The sequence below is a fragment of the Saccopteryx leptura genome, chromosome 13, assembly GCF_036850995.1.
Source record: "Saccopteryx leptura isolate mSacLep1 chromosome 13, mSacLep1_pri_phased_curated, whole genome shotgun sequence".
In the NCBI taxonomy this organism is placed as follows: domain Eukaryota; kingdom Metazoa; phylum Chordata; class Mammalia; order Chiroptera; family Emballonuridae; genus Saccopteryx; species Saccopteryx leptura.
In genome coordinates this window covers 49,255,968-49,277,537 of record NC_089515.1, presented here as the reverse complement: position 1 = coordinate 49,277,537, position 21,570 = coordinate 49,255,968, and the positions used below count along the sequence as shown (strand labels likewise).

At 37.0% G+C, this 21,570-nt stretch overlaps 1 protein-coding gene and 1 long non-coding RNA gene across 4 annotated transcripts in view; both read right to left on the bottom strand.

The window, feature by feature from the left end:
* CHD2 (chromodomain helicase DNA binding protein 2) overlaps positions 1-4,101 on the bottom strand; it is a 138,740-nt gene extending 134,639 nt beyond the window's left edge. The window contains exons 1-2 of one of the 2 annotated variants that reach the window (XM_066355656.1): positions 3,528-4,101; positions 3,053-3,181 (exon numbers count right to left, since the gene is read on the bottom strand). In XM_066355656.1, the coding sequence (XP_066211753.1) occupies positions 3,053-3,111 (59 nt within the window). In that variant the 5' untranslated portion in view covers positions 3,112-3,181; positions 3,528-4,101. The remainder of the gene's footprint in view (positions 1-3,052; positions 3,182-3,527) is intronic. The other variant, XM_066355657.1, reaches the window with a different exon arrangement.
* Positions 4,102-6,407: 2,306 nt separating this feature from the next.
* On the bottom strand, positions 6,408-21,286 carry LOC136384545 (uncharacterized). 2 transcript variants are annotated; one of them, XR_010747612.1, is made up of 5 exons: positions 20,880-21,286; positions 18,546-18,609; positions 17,900-17,983; positions 11,483-11,551; positions 6,408-6,636 (listed from the first exon to the last, which is right to left on the bottom strand). It is a non-coding gene; the product is annotated as an uncharacterized lncRNA (long non-coding RNA). The 2 variants fall into 2 exon arrangements; XR_010747613.1 differs by lacking the exon at positions 20,880-21,286 and adding an exon at positions 20,571-20,780.
* Between the last annotated feature and the right edge of the window lie 284 nt (positions 21,287-21,570).

Here is a 21,570-nt window from a genome sequence, read left to right as displayed (position 1 = left end):
TGCTGTTACCGGGCGTGCGCTCAGCCAATCAGCTCTCGGCGCCGGCGCCGGCCGGCCTTTGAACTCGGCACGGCAACTTCCTGCTGTTTGGCGAGTACACAGTGCAATGCAGTATGTCTGTCAGCGCTGCGGCACAAAGGAACAGCCATTTTGTGACTGAGCTGGACCTGCACCAAGATGCCAGGGGCTCCCAGAGCTGCTTCCAGCGCTAAATACCGAGGTGCCCTTTATTTTAAGCACCAGAGGACCCAAAAAGGACAGGGGGGAGAAGATGAGATTTTGGTATTTCACGTTTCGATTAGCTTTATTTTCAAGTCTTCTCAAAACTCCCGATCCGTAAGAATTATCAGTGTCATAAAATGGCTGCCACACAAAAAACTGACTTTTAGAGTCCACAAGCAACTGCATTTGCCGTTTCTAAACACCCCCAGGGTTTTGGAATAACTGCTAAAAAGCTGATTAAGAAGCAGATGATTTTCACCACACCCCAGGTTATCAAAATAAATCTGGTTCCAAGGCAGACGATTTGGAAATCAATGTAATAAAAAGTTTCAGTTCTTAGGATAAATTGCAAAGGCGGAGGAGTCCTAGCCCTAGAACACAGAACTCCGTGTGCCCAGACACTTCCATCCTGTTCCCTTCTCTCCTGGTTCCCCTCTGATATTACTGAAGTTAGCCCGACATGTAAAGTAGTTAGGTAAGTGTGTGGTATACATTTCGCTTGCAGGTCTATCTCTGAGACTTTGTTTTAAATATTTAGAAACATTACAGGTATCCAGTAAGTTTATCATCTTACTTTTAAAAGTAAATTTTACTCCACGAAAATGATGCTATGCAAAGTGTAACATTATACTTAAATATTAACTGCAAAAGAATACAGGAGTAACTTACATAATCACTGGTAAATACTGCATGATTTCCAAAAACAGAGGAAGCCTGCATTCAATCTCTTCAGATCTTAAAATTAATTCTCAGACCAAAGTTTACTTGATCTGCAAACTTCTCCCTTGCTCTCCAGCAAAAGTGGTTTTTGTAATGCTTCCTGAACACAGGACTTTGTGACACAGAAACAGGTCCTTAAAGGAAAAAGTCTGATGGATCAAGGAACCAAGTACAGTACTAGTTCAGGACAGTCTTGTATTTTAGCTCCCTAAAAATAAAGTAACATCACTACAATGAAACATCATTATCCTTTAGCTTTACAATTTTTAAAGGAAGAGATGTCATGATTATGTACATGCTTAAGGTATTCAATTTAACCATAATTCAAGGAAATTTAAAACTTAAATTAAAAATTTAAGAAACTTCAAAATGTTTTTGGACATTCATCAGGTACACAAATCAAAATATACTGGACAAAATGATCTGAAAGTACAGAGCATGCTTCTTGTTAGGCTGTAACCCCACTGTGCCTGTAGACAAACACATGACAACTTCAAAGTAGTTTTCCAGGTGCAGTAAGTTATTAAAAGAACAACAACACTGCTTGATTTTTAAATTAGAAAGCAGAGTTAACCACCAACCTTGCATAAGAAAGCCAAAACCCAGGTGAGACTATGCAAATCATACTCAAGGGAGTAACAATTTTAGGTACTGACCCTTTAGTAATTTGTCAAAGGTATGTGAGAATTCCTATTTCCTCAAATCACTGTTACTTTCCAGGGTAATCAGTTTAGGATTAGTAGAGAAGTCTTCTGTCCTAAACCTAACCTAGGTGATTAGGAGGGCATGTAAGATCAAAGGACAGCAGACCAAACTATGTGACAACTCAATTAGCAAAAGAATGTGGAAAGGTACTTTTGAAATCTAGTCAAAATATTTGTAGTCTGAGGAAAGGAATGAAATTCAACATCTGTAATAAACCACGTTAAAAACTTTCATATTTACTAACCCAATAAAGTATATTATTTATATAAAATTATAAACATAAAGGCAGAAGTGGGAAGAGGAAAAAAAAAATATCACATCACATCCTTGTTAACTAGATTAAAAATTCTTAACATAACAATTTATAAGAACACCCAAGAAATAACATGTGCTTTTAAAAATTAATGTGCAGACCATATAACAAAACATCTAAGACTTTATTACTTAGTCACTAATAAGGTTCTCCAATTAACAGGAAACAAATCCTGTTTTGAACAGTACATTTGTAAGCTTCAGAAGGTAAAAAATTCCAGAAGACACTGTCGAAATAAATCAATAAGTGTAAAGCAGCTACAACTAAAGTGCCAGGATAATATACTACATCTACCAACCAGAAAGCATTGTCTGAATATAAGTATACAAAAGTATATAAATGTAACCTCAAAATATTTTAAATAAAAAATATACAATTTTAATCACAGTAACAAACACAAAGCAAAAGTACACTGACAGGATTTCTGGGATCAGATTTAATTTCCTAAATGCAGGAACTGTAACCATCGACTAAAGGTTTTGATAAATTATATCAAAATTCCTTAAAATGTCAAAGGTATCAAAAGAAATAGAGAATCAAATAAAAATATAAAGTGAGAGGCATCAGTCAAAGAGTCCTTTTAGCAACTTCCCTTTAAAATGCACATTTTTTCATTCATCTAACTTTCTCAAATGTCTATTTACTATAATTTACTACCACAAGGCTCCTCTATGGCCTTCAGTTCCAAGTTTGGGTACCCCAGCTTCTTCAAAGAAAAAATCTGCCTTGTATGTAAAATGGTGCAATGCAGCAATGGCTAAACCGACAAGGTCATTTTCCCACAGCACAAAAACCTAAAACTAAAAATTATGGACAGAGAAACTGTAGTTTTATCAAAAAGGCCCCCTTGAATAAAGGTACCTTACCTTTAGACTGCTGTAAGAGGCCTTAGTCAACTCAACTTTCATAAATTGCTACCAAAAAATTAGGGTGTGGCATATTAGCAATCTCAAGGTCATGCTTTAAAAAACGAATCCAAATTAGTATAATACTTAAAAAAACACAGACAGCTCTCCATGTCTGTCAAGGTAAACAATGTAAGCTAAGGTTTCCCAAAAAAAAGAAATAAGGAAGAAAGTTGATAGTTCATACCTCGATGCATTGCTGTGTGGCGAACTGTCCTCTTGGCTTTTGTCCTTATTTCTCATCATCTTTTAATTCTTAAAATTAAGGGGGAGGGGGAATCTGTGTTTGCTTTGAAGTCCTGTGCCCAGGTATTTACTGTCAAAAGTTGAAAGAAAGGTAAGGTCCCGGCTTCTATCGATGGCTTTATTATCAGGAACAAAGTCCTGACCATGTAACGATATTATTGTAATACAACAGCGGTAAGCACCGAAAACCAAAGTATTTCTATTTTTACCATTAAAAAAAAAAAAAAGATACAGGATAAACCGAACAGGGGAAATCATCTCTATCAATAAGGAAAGTTTCTCAAAGTAACACCCTGGATACAAATAACAATCTCTGAATCTTATTGCGTCATCCAGGAATTTCTCGTATTTATAGAAAATAAAGCAAACTTTAACATATAAATCTTTAAAATTATCACTAATGATCATGAACTTACCTGATCCATGTAGTAGGTCCAAAGCAAGAGTCCTATCTAGTAGTAGAAAAATATCAGATCGCAAATAATTAAAAATAAAAACAATTTTCCGATAAAAACCGAAAAATAAATAAAATAAGCCTCCAGTAGGTTAACTGGTCCCCAAAAATGAAGCAACAATTAAAATTAAAACGGGTGCGGAAGGGAAAAAACCTCATTAGGAGAGCGCACAAAAATGGAGGTGCGCCATGGCTTCTAAGCTGGAAAACAACGACCTGAGCTCTCAGTACGGCTGCTTCTTTGCAACAAGGCACGAAAAGCAAGCTCCCAAAAGCTGCTTTCCTCCCTAAAAAAGGTTCCAATCGACCCCAGTAAGTCACTAGGAAAGGCAGGGGGCTGCGGGGGCCCCCTGAGGCTGCCCGAAAGTTAGGGAAAGTTGCGTAAAGTGAGGCGAAGGCAGGGAGCAGAGCGCGCTCTCTCTAAGGCACAGCCGCCATCTAGAGCCTCCTTCCCAGCTCTGAGCTCTGCCTTTGATTGACACTCTCTACATTTACCCCACAACTCAGGTGATGTACCATAGACCCACCCCTTCATCTCCACCAAAAAAAAAAAAAAGAAAAAAAGAAGAAAAAAAAAGATCTTCCATCCCTGGGAGCCTAAGGACCCCCACCCCCACACCTCCCTGCCCCTCCAGACCACCCCATCAAGGGGAGGGGGGAGGGTTTCTTAACCCCCTCTGGCTCAAGCACCCTTTTTAAGCCAGAGAGAAATGTAATTTGTTCCTTTTGTCTAAAGATCTGCTAAATATTTCAGTCCTTGAGCTAAAATAACTTCCTCTCTGGACAGGAAGTGGTGTTTTACAAAGCCATTTTGAAAAAGGGATAATTCTTAGAGAATTATAAGGTCATCTTAATACTAATCTTTTAAAAAAATTAAACCCCCCTGGGTAAAATGGTGTCTAAAAAGCAAAATCTTAATCTCATAAATTAAGTTCAAGTTTTGCCTTCTTTATGAAGCATAAAAATTAAATATAGACAAATTTTAGGGGGAATTTTCCAACCCAACTGGAAGAAAAGGGCACAACTCAAGAGCGCCTCCCTAGTGTTCAGTTGCATTAGAGCAAAAATTAATAAAACTAGTTTTTATTGGAGAATCTCAATTTTTCTTTGCACTTCCACAAAATTCTTCAACTTATTATTCAACCTTGCAAACTTTACCCCCCAAAAACTCTCATAACAATAAATTTACTTCCCACATTGATTCAGGCAAAACAAAGTCATTAAATTCAAGAGTATGGAACTACTACAGTCACCTTCAAATAAATCCAAGAAAGTCCACCTCCAAAACCAAGACAACACATATATCCCCACTCTTCCCTTGTATTTCAAATCAATTAAGTATATACACATTTCAAAAATGGTTAATAACAATGGGTAAAATCTGACAGCAAGTTATCAAAGTAATGTCACAGGGCAAATTCTCTTAAATTTCAAAACCGCAATGGAACAAAATTAATACTAATGCCAAGAACAAATTATTCAATACCCATTCTCTCAGAAAGCACCCAAGAAAACAACACATCTAAAAAAGAATCAAACTTCCCCTATTCAACATTATAATCTTCCAGAATAATGTCCTTTCCTCACTGAGGATATCCATTTTCAAAGACTACCCAACAAAAGCAACAAGTTGCATCTAGGTAATTGTAAAATCCATAATCAAAACCCAGTTTCAAGCCCATTCTTTCTACAAAGGATAATTTTGTATCAAAATCAAAATACAAAATTCCATTTTGATTTATACAAACCAACCACTTCGAATCAGTTTATGAGAACACATACTGCACATGTCCTGATGTGTGCTATATAGCACTTGACAATGATCACAAACCAAAGTATGGTTAACTTTTTCTCATCAAAAAAGCAATCAATCTAAAACTATTCCTGTGTAATGGCAAAATATTATCAACAACTAATTTGATCTAGCAAAATAAAGCCTACTACACATTTATAAATTGAGATCAGTTGATTATCAATAATTAAAATGCCAATATTCACCTGAAAATCAAATAGAAGTAATCTGTAATATGGTGTCATTCATTTATTTTAAATTCCTAATTTTACAGTGTAAGAAAAATGCAGAATACCCATATTTTATATTTACATTATTGACAATATTGCCACCAAATTTTCAGGTCTTTTATGAATACCCTAAAGAATATTTCCCTAATAAATCCAACACTTCTTCCCCTAACAGTGACTAAGGAAATAGGAGGCATCCATTTGATTTAAATGTTCAGACTAATATCCTATTGCAAGACAGTTTTATTTCCCATGTCAAGAAGCATAGGTTAAAAAGATCATTTTATCAACACAAAATAACTCCAAAATGCTGTTATCAATCTTCCAGAATCTTAAGACAAAACATATTCTGCTTTCAAAGTTCCTTAAAATCACGTGGCAAGGTCAAGAGTCTATTATTACCCATTGGTCAGTTATTTTGCAAGATCTTTTAACAAACCATAAAACAGCATTTCAACCAAATGACCATCTCTAAAAGCACAGATAAATTTCCATAACGTTGTGGAGAGAAATCTTAATCAACCAAGTAAAATACTTCCCAGCACACCACTGCCATTCTACTAGCTTTATTCTGTGCACTTTACAGTTGGACAATTGTAAAAGCCAAAGTGTTATTTACGGCGATAACCAAACATTTAATTTAATCAATCTTAAGCTCAGAAGAAAAAAAAAGGCCAAACTTGGAAATTTTAAAGTGTTAGAAATTTTATTAAAGTTAACATTCCACAAGGTCATATTCATACAAATCAAACTGAAAAAATTTCAGGCATACAAACTATCATCTCTGTTCAGGTGCCATCTTTCATCTTCAAATGTCAAAAATGATACAAAAAGCCTTTAGAAAGTCAAATCCACTGTCCACTTGTGTTGGATAAGAAACCTATTGTCTTCATTTATTTCATGAAATCCATGTTAAAAGAACCCTGTCTTGGTTGTACTTTATCACAGCATTCTTGCATTAATCCATTTTCCTCTATTCCCCATAGTGGACTGCCATCTTGATTTCTCAGTGGTAGGGTCCATTTGAGACTCTTCAAGCTGACTGGGTGCTTGATGAAAACATTAAAAGAAAAAAACGCTGTTGGAATACCAATCATCTTATTCCTTCAAACAGAGAACATCCATCCACCTTGAAGATACTCTTATAATACACAAAGCTTTCATTGTGTTAACAGCTTTGACTATGAAACTGTTTTAAAGTTGTATGTACTACACATACAACTTGTCAAAGACTATGGTAGATAGTAACAAAGTTCTTTTACTATCACAGATACATGTAGCAGTAAAAAGATAAATTTTTATAGTTAAATGTGATATTGTCACACTGGGAGAAGACAAAAATTCAAATTCGAAAATCCTGGAAAGCTAAATTACAGCAATATTGAGATTTTAAATCTCAATGCAGAAAAGTTTCCAAGCTTCTTCAATTAAAACTAATTATGTAAAAGAATCTTAAAGGATAAAATAAAAACAACAAAGCAGTGGATCATAGCATAGTTTCCCAGTCCAATAGATGTTAATTTTATTTAGATATCACAGATAATAAAGATGCCACCATCTTTAGGTGTATAGCTAAAATTGCAGGAAATACGTAGTCGGTAGAAAAACTGATTAAAAAAGGCAAAATATCGCCCTGGCTTATTTGATATTTGCCATAAAATGTCATCAGATTTCAAATTAAATAACAAAATAGTCCCACTGCCAAAATAGCAAATGTTCCTCATAAAACAACAAATCCATTATTTAAATAATTTGAATTAAACGGACAAGTGAGAGACCAGGAGATATTGCCATTAATTGATCCTGACTCATCAAGATCATCATAATCACAAAAATAAATTTAAACTTATTAGATTTTGCAGCTCTGAAACTAAATTTAGAGAAATAGTCTGAGTAACTAAGCGGTTAGTAAATATAAGGGCATTCCTGCTTATTAGGTAGTTAACACCTTATATCCTCAACTATAATTAGGATTCGTTGCCTACTATATACAATAGAAAAATCTAGTATTTGGTTAACCAAGAAACACTATCACCCACAAAACAAACAAATAAAGCACTGAGAATGAGTATCATGACATCAGTAATAAACAAAAGATATTTCTCCTTAATATATTTTGCCGATTTCTCTCCAACCGAAAAGGAGAACTAAATAACTCCTTTGGTTCCCCACACCATTAAAATATCTTCCACTTGAATTGTTCATTACTTTAAATTAAGGGACATACACTTCTATAGAGAACTGTAAAAATAAAAATATCATCATTCCTCTTGCAATTATAAACCAATTTTCCTCCAATCTCTATTGCTTTGATGCAAAATTGAGCTCTAAATGAAGTTGGGGATGTAAAATATTATGAACAATGAAACTAAAGCATTGATAGCAAGTTACAATCATTTCAGTGGTTATAGGTGTAATTTATTCAATTTAGTTCATGAAATGATAAGTCAATAATGCTCTACATTCTTTTGCCACAGAACAAGAGGTAAAATTTATCCAGGGCTTTACATAAAATTTCCTTTTAAATACCATTCTTCTTTTTTTTAATTCCAAAATTAATGAAATCACTAGTTTGTGTAATAAAAAGAGATTAGAAAATACCATATTGGTCATGTTATGACATATGTCACCTATTTACAATGATAACAGGGGAGGAGGAAAAAAGGAGTGCCAGGAGAAGAATCATCCATCGGCACTCCCGGCAAAGCCAATCAAAAGCCAAAAGTGAGAAATCTTGTTACCAAGTAAAAACGCTCAGTCAAGCATCAAAGCACCTACAGGGAGAGCGAGGGATTTAGGAGTGAGCCATTCATTTTTGTGGAATTCCAAATTATTACAAAACCTGAAATGGTTTAACAAGCAAAGTCATGTTAAAAAATTTAAAAGAGCAGACGTTGAGTTCTGTAATCCTAGAAATATTCTTGAAGAACAAAATCCAGTTCTTCATCTGTAAAACAGAGTACCTACTTCGTGTGAGGCTTAAATGAGATAGTACGTGTATAGCATTTGCATTACCTGGTACACAAAGACCACAATAAATGTGAGCCATTACTCTAATATATAACAATAACCACAGTGCTCAGAGGCCTACACACTAACCTTACTATATTCAGTAAGTTCAAATGATTTTTATTCCAACAGTAATGAAATATCTGAAGAATCCACTGGATTGTGGAGTCAATCATTTAAAGACAAAATACATTATCCTTATAAAGAGAATTTAGTCTTGCACCGAAATAACATCAGTAAAAAAAACTTGAGTAGGGGATAGGGCTGAGATACCCAAGCCCTAGGACTCCATGTCTCTCCAGTAACTTGTGTGGTACTACAGACAGACTGATGGGAGGATGGTTTCATGTAGAATTCCATCCTCAGAACCACATCTGCCGTGTATTTCACACACAAGCTAAGCTCAAACTCATACTATGCAAAGTTAAGACTTCACTATAAAGTTCACTGGTTTATGCCTTCTTTTCATGGAAAATTGCTTATTCTAAGGTAAAAAAATCTACCATGGTAAGAAGATAGAAAATAACTCTTGAAATTACAAGATGTTATATATTTAGAAATAAACAAATTTTTTTGAGCAAGGACTTCTTTTCTTTAAATTCTAACTAAATTAAGTAAATTTCTTCCAAAATCAGAGACAATGTAAAATAAAAACTCGGTGAGGTGAAACGCAAGCACGCGGCTCACGGCTGGGTTGGCCTGAAAAACTGCTCCCCCAAAAGAAGCAATCTCCTTACCTCTATTTCCCAACAAACCCTCAATTTCTAATAGCAACAAAAATGTGGGGGACAGGGTAAAATACAAGGACAAAGACATGATTAATTATTCTTGATTTTACAAACAAGGGGCTCTAATAATGCCACAATTCATTAAATCATGGTAAACAGTGAATACTTACTACAAAACCAAAGGGACAGATGGATATAAAATTATAATCGGAGCAGAAATTGACCCTTCCTATCATGTTAGTAAGGTTCTTGGTGCAGATGGTTTGGATTTCAAAATTCTTTGTACTGGTCTTGAATTTGAAAACATTGACGGCCTAGCGTGCGGAGGACCCGGGTTCGATTCCCGGCCAGGGCACACAGGAGAAGCGCCCATTTGCTTCTCCACCCCTCCGCCGTGCTTTCCTCTCTGTCTCTCTCTTCCCCTCCCGCAGCCAAGGCTCCATTGGAGCAAAGATGGCCCGGGCACTGGGGATGGCTCCTTGGCCTCTGCCTCAGGCGCTAGAGTGGCTCTGGTCGCAACATGGCGACGCCCAGGATGGGCAGAGCATCGCCCCCTGGTGGGCAGAGCGTCGCCCCCTGGTGGGCGTGCCGGGTGGATCCCGGTCGGGCGCATGCGGGAGTCTGTCTGACTGTCTCTCCCCGTTTCCAGCTTCAGAAAAATGAAAAAAAAAAAAAAAAAAGAAAAGAAAACATTGAGTAGAAAATTCACATCTTTCGTCTTACTACCCAGAAAGAACTCAAATCCTCTATAGGATTACAATATATGAAAAAATCTGGGTCCTAATAAAGTCAGCATAAAAACTAACTACAAAATGATATGAAAAAGACCAGCCAACTATTAATTCCCTCTATTAGTTCAAAACATGACTATACCTGCTTAAAACATTTGTCAGTTTTAATTTTCAGTGAGTCAAAGTTTTAGCTTTCAGGCATACCAAAAAATTAATATTTAAAGCAGTAAAAAATTATGTTTAAAAAAAAAACTTGTTTCATAATGAATTTCACTTTTATTAGACCCAAAACACTAGTTGGTAATGTGTAATAAAAACTATACATGATAAATCAACAAGTACTTACTGAACATCTACTTTATGCCAGGCAATTAATCTCTTTAAGATATGGTAAGACAAGGTCAATGAAAGTTCTCATCTGGGACCATCAAAAACCAAAAATAAAAACTTTACTATTTTGCAGGCCTTAATAGCCATTTATACAACAGAATTTGAAGTAGTAATTAGAAGCAAAAATTATTATCTAGAATCTAGACTCCCAAAATGGGATTCAAAAATAAGTATGCTTACAAAATAGCTAATAGGTAATTGTCATACATAAAATTTTTTGTCAAAAATAAATAAATCCTTTTGAGAATTCATCCAAATTCCTTACCACTAACTCTTTTCCCACTATGTCTCAGGTTGGGAGGTAGAAAAACTATTCAATAGTAACTGTGACCAAGTCATATTTTTCTTTTTGTAATCAAGTCTTCAAATATCAGAGCACAACTCCAGTGTGAGAGAAGTTTTTGTTGGGCTTTCAAGTTTAAGGGAAGAGAAGTTCAGAATTACTTAATTGATTAGAATACCACCCTGAAACCCACTAAAAAGTATCTTCTATTACCAAAAGAGAACCCAAGGGCTTGTGTGTCTATATAGGTAGGTAAGGTTGTCAACAGAGATGGAACTAGGACAAAAGAAGGTCCATCCTTTCCTTACAAGACAGTAAATATTTAAGGTTTGTGGCCATTGGCTACAACTATTCTCAACTCTGCAGATGTACTGTAGTATGAAACCAGACCAACAATGTATAGCTATTCCAATAAAACTTAATATACAAAAATATGGGAGTTTACCATCACCCAGAACGAAGGTGATGTTAGAAACATGCTCAAAGGTCAGCTTCTCTGCATTGTACCTTGTACCTCTGTCTAAGTGAAGAAAGTAGAAAATAATAATAGGTTCAAATAAATTAGTAAGAAAAATTTAATCAATAAACTTCACACACATTTAACCATATTGGTTTTACATTTTTTGCCGCTTTGAGCTTTACTAAATCTCTCTACATTTTTATAATTTTGACTCCGTTACTCAAAATTTCCAAAGTCACATTTAAAATTTAAAAGATTTAGAGAAAAGAAACATGTAAATTGAATAAAACTTACTAAATGCTTCCACAAAGATCTATTATGTTGGACAGGTCCCTTAGAGATTCAGTCTCAGGATTCACATTTCTGCAGAAAACACAAAGAATATAATCTTATGCAAAGAAAAAACAAAAACAAAACTAGATCATTAACATGCCATGATTTATTCAGAAACGTCAGGATCACTTGCCAGAAGACCAAGACATGTATGGAGTTAGGAACAATAAAGACCAAGCAGATGATGAGAAGTGTTACCCCAGAGACTCTTAAATTTGTCTGTGCAGGAGGCTCGTCTGTAGAATCAGTTACTATAAAAACACATAAATAATTCTAATTCTCAGTCCCCAAGAACTCCCAACAAAGGACCTACATGTTTAACAGAGACATCACTCCTTTATAGTACAGAATTATTTTACCTTCTGGTCTGTCATCTAATCCGCCACTAAAACCTCTAAAGGAAAACTTCCATTCCCTACCTACCTGCAAGGCCATGTTGCTCACTTTATATTTATCACAGCATGTTCCATTACCATGTACTTATCACATTATCATGTGCTAGTTTCTAAAATAAAGAGTTAGAAAGAAATCCTTAGGCAGGATTTAAAACTCTTTATACTGACCTACTCAATTCAAACACTACCCTTTCTGAAAAATGTACTTGATAACAAAAATGTCATACTTTTTACTAGTTAAGACTGAAATACCTCAAAAACTAAATGTGAAAGATTCGTTTCCCATATCTCAACTACCTTCCGAATGTAAGGCTATACTGCTTTCACTCACTCCTGCCCTCAGTATGATTATAATAATCATGATATGTAGAACTACCAAAAAAGCTGTTTAAAAGTTCAGTATTACAGTCTAGTAATTGAATAATTTTTAGAAAGGAATAGTTTACGATTTAAATTAAAATTAAGCTATTCAAGTGCTTTTCCATGGTGAGGTTTCAGATTTTTAAGTTATAAAGCAAGTTCCTGATAGCCTTACGGAATCTAAATACCGAGTCGTCTTGTATAATCATAGTCAGTACAGCAAAAACCTGCTTCAAAATTACCTCTAAGAGCAAAGTGCTAACATAACAGGTAACAAAGCAATATACAAGGAACAGCAATTTATTTTCAAGCTTCTGATTTAATCAGACCTTATAAGGAAGAGAGGATTTTCTAAACAAAGAAGAATCCTAAATCAACCAACTAAAACAAACTGATATAACCCCTAAGAGAAGAATGGAACTGATTTAAGGAATATTGGTAAAAGAAAAGCCAATTTTTCTGATAATGTGTTTATAAAAAAGTTACCTTCCAAAATAAGTATGTACCTCTGGGTCCACCCTCCACCAGAAACAGAAAAAGACTAGGATCTCACTCTGTCTACCACAAAAATCACTGACACCGAGGTACACTACCATACTGGCTCCTTTCCAAACCCTTCGCAGCCCTTTGCCTTCCTTCAGAGAGGGAAGCCGAGACTGGCTTGTGCAGACTAAGAGAGTTGATTATTTTGCTCATATTCCTATCTTCAATATTTTGCAGATATATAGATTCTCATTTAATATGAAATCATAGGTGTTATATAAATAACCATTTTGATTGCTGGGCCTTTTATAATAAAAGGCAAAGACAGCCTGACCAATGCTGTTGCAGTGGATAGAGCGTGGCCCTAAAACGCTGAGGTCTCAGGTTCTAAACCCCAAGATCACCAGCATGATCCAAGGTCGCTGGCTTGAGCAAGGGGTCACTGGCTCAGCTGGAGCCAGCTCGTCAAGGCACATATGAGAAGCAATGAAAGAATAACTAAAGTGCTGCAACCAGAAGTTGATGCTTCTCATCTCTCTCACTTCCTGTCCCTTCTCTTTCTTTAAAAGAAAGACAAAGATTTAGTCGTTTCATATTATCATGAGTCCATTTGTGCTTTTCTTGTATTTGATTCAATCATCTTAAAACAATTTTTAACATTTAAATCAAGAATAAAAGCAGAGCATTATGAAATTAAAAATATCTTCCACAAAAATAAGGTAGTAATAAAGTCATTAGACAACTTTGCCACAACTCACAAACCATTCATTCAAGTTATGTGAAATGTCTATGATAATATCTAAATTAAACTTACGATTACTATGTAGTAATACCATATTTCTCCATGTATAAGACGCACTTTTTGGAAATTTAGGATCTCAGTAGTACTGGGTGCGTCTTATACAGTGGTTGTTGGGGGGTTTTTAACTGCATTTCCCACTTTTTCGTGTTTGTTTCTGCGCTCATTGTTAAACACAGTGATTCGTCATCAGACAGATGAAGACGAGCTAATGGACAGGAGTTCTGACAGTAATGAGTTGTATGAATTTTATGATGAATAAAACTTGAGTTCAGTAACTTTATGTAATTTTTTTTTTCAAATTTTGGGCCCCAAAATTGAGGAGCGTCTTATACATGGGAGCATCTTATATATGGGGAAATATGGTAATTCTTTGGGGACTATTCTATTTCAAATAAATGATTTAACTTCAAAAGCAAATTTTTTTCCAAACACAAAACTAGCTTTATACAATGTTTAAATCAAAACTATCAAATTACTGTAGGAAGAATGCTATATAAAAAAATCAAGTCAGTTTTTTAAAAAGTTGATAATATTCTTGAATTTAAACTGTAATGATTAATCACACCTAGAAATAATAGCCAAATTGAAAATTAAGTCTGAATTAAGCCACTCAATCTGCAACGGAAAGGCAGTCGGGAAAACAAGGGTATCTTTCGTGTACAGAGATTTCTTAAAGGAGATTGATTATGTCAGGCACATAAACTATAAATCCTCATTTGTAATCCCAACAGTCAGCTGCAAATGCTTCATTAAACTAAACTTTAAACAGTTGTCAAATAATTACTATTAAAATTCTAAATAATGCTTTCATATCATTTTAAGTCTTAATTGATTCAAGACAATTTCACATCTTAACTGCCTTTTTTAATTTTTATTTTTTGGGGGGAGGGAGGGAGGAATAGAGAGAGAGAGAGAGAGAGAGAGAGAGACTGACTGAAATGGAGAAGGGAGGAGCGAGAAGCATCACCCACAGTGGTCACTTCTTGTATGTGCCTTGACCCGGCAAGACCAGGGATTCGAACCAGCAACCTCAGGATTCCAGGTCGACACTTTATCCACTGCGCCACCACAGGCCAGGAGCGTCTTAACTGCTTTTTAAGATCAATTTCCCAACATGTCTTCATTTACAGTATTTATTAATACTTTGGAATGCCTAAAATTAAGAGAGTTGGGTACACCTGACCAGGTGGTGGCACAGTGGATAAGAGCGTCGAATTAGGATGTGGAGGACCCAGGTTCGAGACCCCAAGGACGCCAGCTTGAGCTCAGACTCATCTGGTTTGAGCAAGGCTCACCAGCTTGAGCCCAAAGTCACTGGCTCGAGCAAGGGGTTACTCGGTCTGCTATAGCCCCCTGGTCAAGGTACATGAGAAATCAATCAATGAACAACTAAGAAGCCGCAACGAAAAATTGATGTTTCTCATCTCTCTCCCTTCCTGTCTGTCCCTCTCTCTGACTCTGTCTCTGCAAAAAAAAGAAAAGAAAAGAAAAGAAAAGAAAAAGAAAGGGAAAGTCAGGCACACTATTGCCCAAGTCTCTTATTCTTGAAATAGTTCCACAAAAAAAATACATGATTTGTAAGGCAAAAATTACAAAAACTATTCTCCAGGATTTGTAAGAGAATTAGGCTCTCTTTATTATTTTTATCACGGAATTTAAGATATCAGAATTTAAGAACTAAAAGATATCTTAAGAGATTAGGAACTCCAAGTACTTCATACTAACTAGGAGACTAAGGTATACAGTGAATAAGATGTCAAGATCACAAGGCTAATTTACATTAGAGATTGGGTCTCATGACTGCGGAATTCAGTTATATTTTCTTTTCTTTTCTTTTTTTTTTTTTTGTATTTTCCTGAAGTTGGAAACCATGACTGCGGAATTCAGTTATATTTTCTTTTCTTTTCTTTTCTTTTTGTATTTTTCTGAAGTTGGAAACGGGGAGGCAGTCAGACAGACTCCCACATGCACCCGACCGGGATCCACCCGGCTTGCCCACCAGGGGGCGATGCTCTGCCCCTCTGGGGCGTTGCTCTGTTGCAACCAGAGCCACTCTAGCTCCGGAAGCAGAGGCCACAGAGCCATCCTCAGCGCCCGGGCCATCTCTGCTCCAATGGAGCCTTGGCTGCGGGAGGGGAAGAGAGAGACAGAAAGGAAGGAGAGGGGGAGGGGTGGAGAAGCAGATGGGCGCTTGTGCCCTGGCCAGGAATCGAACGCAGGACTGCTGCACACCAGGCCGACACTCTACCACTGAGCCAACCGGCCAGGGCCTCAGTTATATTTTCCATCACACCCCTCTACCTCTCATTAATGCAGAAGATGGAGATGGCCTCAAATTACCTTTTTCCCGTTACTCCTCTCAACAAAGAATTAAATCTGAGAGAAAAGTAAATAATTGGTTGTCCAGCGCTTTAATAATCAAGACACTGAATAACGGTAACCTAAACTTGAAAAAAATTTTATATTCAAAAGTACCTATTTCCATAATCTAACCTCTAAGTGTCAAGTCATGGCTCAGGAAAACCTTGTGATTCAGTATAAGTATGGCTTTCATGTCTGTAGAAGTGCAGGTAGTTTAAACAGCTATCCGTAACAAACGCAATCCAACCTAATCACCAAAGTAACTGAGAGACTCTTATGATTCGAGAATTAGTCCAAAATGCTACATTAAAAGTAAACATTTAAAAGCATTTCCTACGTTGATACTCGAAGCAGAAAAATAGTAGTAAACTAAATAATTTACTTTTCTTGTGAATTACAGTAATTTAAAATAATAGTATCTACATTTATCTTTGCTTTCATTTCTTATGCCCATCATTTCTTATGCCCATCAAAACTATCACTGCCCACTGTACACGCGTGGAAGCAGCAAACATCAAAACACTCAATAAAAGCACTGTCATGAAATAAAGTACATGAAGACCTTTTTAAAATGTAATCTATTACAATCCTTCATCTTGCTGGTGATAGAAGTTGTGTTCCATTAGATTGGGAATGAATTTAGAAGTTACGTCATTTAGATTCTTCTGTAATTATTGACACTAAAATAGATAAAAATCTTCATCTAACATTTCTAATCTTCAACTGTCCTTTTTTTTATTCTATGGGTTAAACTGCACCTTTCGTAGGTCATTATCAATTACTGCCATTTATAGTCTTTCGTTACACTTCTCATACCTTTGTGTCTTTAGAGACCCAATTCTCAATTTTTGTAAGTGCCCAACCACATCTCAATGACAATCTCATATCCAAACACAGAGGAAATGCTATCACTGACATTGTTAAGAAGCTTGGGATAAAAGATGTTTGGAATTTTTTGTGTGTTATATCTTTAAGACACTATAGTTAAAGGTCTAACGTGTGTTTTCTTTTGCACACACACCATAAAAACAAATCTGATCAAAGTGCAAAGGACTGGATAAGAAATATTAGACTAAAACAAAGGCAAAAATATTGCCCGTGTCACCTATTTAAATCAATACAATAAGCAACCACTAACAGATAAAAGATTTTGCATATAAATTCCCAAAAACAAAGGTGAACTTGCTCTTATACTAATTAATAGTTACTTGGCTATTCTTCAATTCCTTAATGTATATACTATTATATATTTTCTTTGATAAATCCTTACTAGTATCAGCTTGACATTAATTTTCATTCAGTACTCAGAATATTTTCTGAAAATTATCAGTGAACCTACTTTTTTCACTCACATATCTAGTTTTAAGATGTAAAATTATTGTATGCATACTGAATAGTACTTCCTCCTTTTCATGACTTAAAAATAATTACTAAGCTATGGAGGTCTCTTTGGATGCATTATTCTAGTTTCCTATAAAATAACTTATTTTTATATGTTTGAAAACCAACTTATAAAAATTAGTAAAATAACTATTTAAAATCCATTAAATAGCAATCAGACTGTAAAACTGTCCATTTAGTTTCTGAAATGTAGTTCTTTTAAGAGTCCTAAGATCTGCAAATACAAAATCTAGGTCATTTCTAATGTGATCAGTATCATCAAAAAGAATGTACACTTTAGATCATAAAGATCTTTTGATGACTCAACTACTGATTTAACCATAATCCTGAAGCACCATTTTCTTGCAAAGTACTTAAACGTCTTACTGTTCTCGTAGAAACTTCATGTATGAACTGTTTCAATATTAATACAAAGTGCTTTCATGTAAGGAAATGGAATTTGATGGGTTTTTTCTCATCCCTTTTTCAAGACAGATACACAGTCTACAGTTTATGTTGACAAAGTTTACAGGTATTTTCCTACTCAAATAGTGGTAGCTATCAAATTTCAGATGTGGGACAAAAACATTTACTTACTTGCTATGTAAGATACAGACTTTCTCAAAGATTTCCTTTATCCTCAAAGATAAAACTCCACGGTCTCAGTCTTCAAAATGGTTTCTTTTGGGGGAAAAAAAATATTCTCAACAATTTATTGATCAAACAACCAACAGCAAGTAGGGTTAAGTATTTTAAAACTTTTTATCATATGAAAGAATCAAAAACTAAAATCTATCCTCACAAAACCTGATTTTTAAAATGTTCTTTCCTAAAATCTATGAGTAGGAATACTAACTAGCTCAAATATTCCAAAAAATTTATTTACTTACATATTTAGAAGATTAAATCTGTTTGCCCAATATATTAGAGAACAAAAAAGAAAAAGTGTATCTTAGGTTCATGGTTTTCTTCAAAATATCATCAGTCTTGTTCCCAAATTCAAACAAAGGAATAAAGGACCTTCAGTATTTTAAACTATCCAAAAGGCACAGTAAGTTACAATGGCTATGTACGTATTCTTTCTCCATCCAATGACAAGGTTTAAAGACTTTGTAAAATTACTTCAAATATTTATTCATGCTCACAATCACTACTTACTGGAAATATAAATAACCAAAGAACGAAAACTAAACCTAATAAGCTCATTTTTATATCAAAGTAATAAAAATTTACCCAGTCTTACCTCAAATAAAAGAGCTGTATTTGTTCAGAACCATGATCAACCAAATTTAAATGTTGCAAGTTACCTTAAAAAAAAAAAGGAAGATGATATCAATGTCTTTTTAAACATTTCTTTGCCTAAATTTCAGTGTGATGAAACAATGAAGAAAATAGATTTCACAGGCATGATCTACAGATAAATTTAAGGGACAACCCATCCTCCACTACCTGTACATTTTAGGTTGTAGCTATTTCTTATCTTAACATCTATCAGTCTTTGTTTTCTCATCACTTAGTTGCATATATCAACACTTGTGATTAAGGCGTTGAAATTAAAAAAAAAATACGTAAGATTACATCTTTGGACAGATTTAAGATTATGACCTTGTTTTTATTTTTCTTCTTTTGACGGCAAATAACATAAAAATAAATCAAGTTTACCATTTTCAAAGACTGAAATCTTAACATTTCCCTTACCATCTAGAAATACCTTTTAAAATGAGTAATTCAGAATTAACTCTTCAAGGAGAAATTAGTGAAGTTAAAATGGCCACTGGTTACTTTAAATTTTTAAACTACAAGTTATTTGATCTCACCAAGTGGGATATTAGCTTTGTCTTTTAAGCAAGTCTAATACATGCAGTATCTATCTATGACCTTTATTCAATTTCAAACCAGGGTCTTCAACATTTTCGTCAGTCTCCCCCTTCCCCCATTACTCATGTAAAAAAGATCGTAGGTTAAATTGCCAGCAATTATTTTGCATTTCACTAATCAAAAAGGATTCTGAAATTCCAGAACCAGAATATTAATTTTAAACCACTTTGAAGTATTCAAAAATTTCAAAAATGTTAATTTGAAAAAACAAAAGTGGTACTTAAACAACAGATCCTGGAAAAATCAAGATATGCGCAACTGATGTAACATGTAGCACTATATGAATGCTATTCAGAAATAAAACAATTTTACTGACAGAAACACCCTCAGAAATATGGTCGATCAATTAGAGCAGTACCTTTGATCTCATAATTACTACGTAAATTTGCCCAACACTATTTTTACATAAATCTGCACCTTTCCAACACAGGAGCTACCGCAGAATGAAGACAAATACCAAATACACAAAGGTTTTTTTGCATTTGTGGTTTGTTCAAACCATTCAATTCCCTCCCAAACAAATCTTCAAATTCACCCAGAGGATTCTGAAGATTTTTTTTTTGAAACTGATCTATATAATGAAAACAGTATTCCGTTTTAAGAATATCTAGATTTTCATGTATGCAACAAATGCAACAAATATGGCTTCTCTTCTTCGTCCATTACCGAGAGCAATCCTACTTTAATATTTACACTGCGAGAAAGTAACTTCACAAAGGCATGTGGTATCAAAATATACCTACCTAAAAGTTTTGTCGATCATGGCTCCTGATAATACAGATTATATTTTTAAAAATAACAAAATGATTAACTTAAACTTTTAAAAGTCTAGGAACTGACCCAAGTACGTTCTAACATTCGGGTATGGTAAGTTACAGATAACGGCTCCTTATGACCCTTTAAAAAGTACCAACACAGTATATCTCATCGTTATTCAAACACCAGAATGCCAAATACACTCGGTAGCAATAACCTATATTAATCAAACGTCATCGTCTAGCACCATAATCAAAATTTACTCCCATTAGACGGCCCTGACATTAGAGTTCATTTCTCTTCCTAATTTTTCAAATACCGGACGCACTCCTCCCAACTTGCATTTTAAAAGACAACCTCAACGTCATCAAGGTTTTTTAATAAGCTGCAAGTCCCTTCTCCTCTGTGAACACTGCAGCCCTTTGCAAAATCGGCTTTGAAAGAGTTAAGAGCCAACACCCAAAAGAAGGAGGAAAAAAAAAAAAAAAAGAAACACAAGTTTTATTTTTCTTTCAACGTAGCCAGGGCTCCATTGTTCTTGTACAAACGACCATCACGATGGGTTCCCACCTTACCGGAAAGAGGCTACAAAGCTCCCCGCTGGTGACCCCGAAAGGGCTTTCTTTGCTGTTACCTTCAATATCAGAACAGCTCACCCGGACAGCAAGGGGCTCCGGCCGCGCGGTCCCCGCCGCCGCCGCCCCTGTCCCGGCCGAGAGGCGCCCCCCGCCCGCCCGCCGCAGGGTCCCCCGGAGTCCCCGGCCCCGGGCCCCGAGGCCCCGCGGCGCCTCCAGCCCAGGCAGCCCGCTCCCGACGCCGGCGGGGTTCCAGAGCCAGGGCCGGCGAGGCCCAGCCGCCACCCCCTCCTGCTCGCGCCCTCAAGGACATTCCGCTTTCCCTCCCAAGGACAAAGGACAATAAAGGGGGCCGGGGAGCCACTCACCGAGTCCGAGCGCGGCTGCCGGCCCCCCAAGGGCTCCCGCACACTGTGCCGGCGCCGGGCCGCCCGCCCGCCCGCCAGCGCCGAGCCGGGCGGGCCGAGCCGCCGGGCCCCAGGGAGCCTCCGCGGCCGCTGCCGCAGCGGCGCTTTCGGTGTCGCGGGCCGGGCCGCTCCCGGGCTCCTCTGCCGCGGGATCCAACCCCGGCGCGCGGCCGATCTCGTCTCGGCCGCGACCGCTTCGCTCCCGCGGGCCGGCGGGCCGCCCGGGCGCAGCTCCTCAGCAGCCCGCGGGGCCCCGCGACCGCGGCGGAGCGCCTGACAGCTCGGGCTGCTGCTGCCTCTCCGGCCATCTTGTGCCGTGTGTGTGTGGTGTCTCTCTCCCGTCTCCTCTCTCCGCTCTACTCCCTCCTCCTCCTCCCCCCCGCCCCACACACCACACAACATGGCCTCTTCGCTGCGGCGGCGGCTGCGGCGGCGGCAACAGCTCCGCCGCGTCCCTGCCCGATCCCCTCCTCCACCCTCCCGCCTCCCGCCCGCAGCCCCAGGTCCCAGCGCGCACGCGCGCCGCCACCCGCCCACGGCGGCCATTGGCTCGGAATGCTTCCTGCCACGCCCTCCCCGGAGCGGCCCCACGCACGCTCGCTGGCGTCTCCTTTCCTCCTAACAACAACTTCTTCGATACAATTGGTTCGTT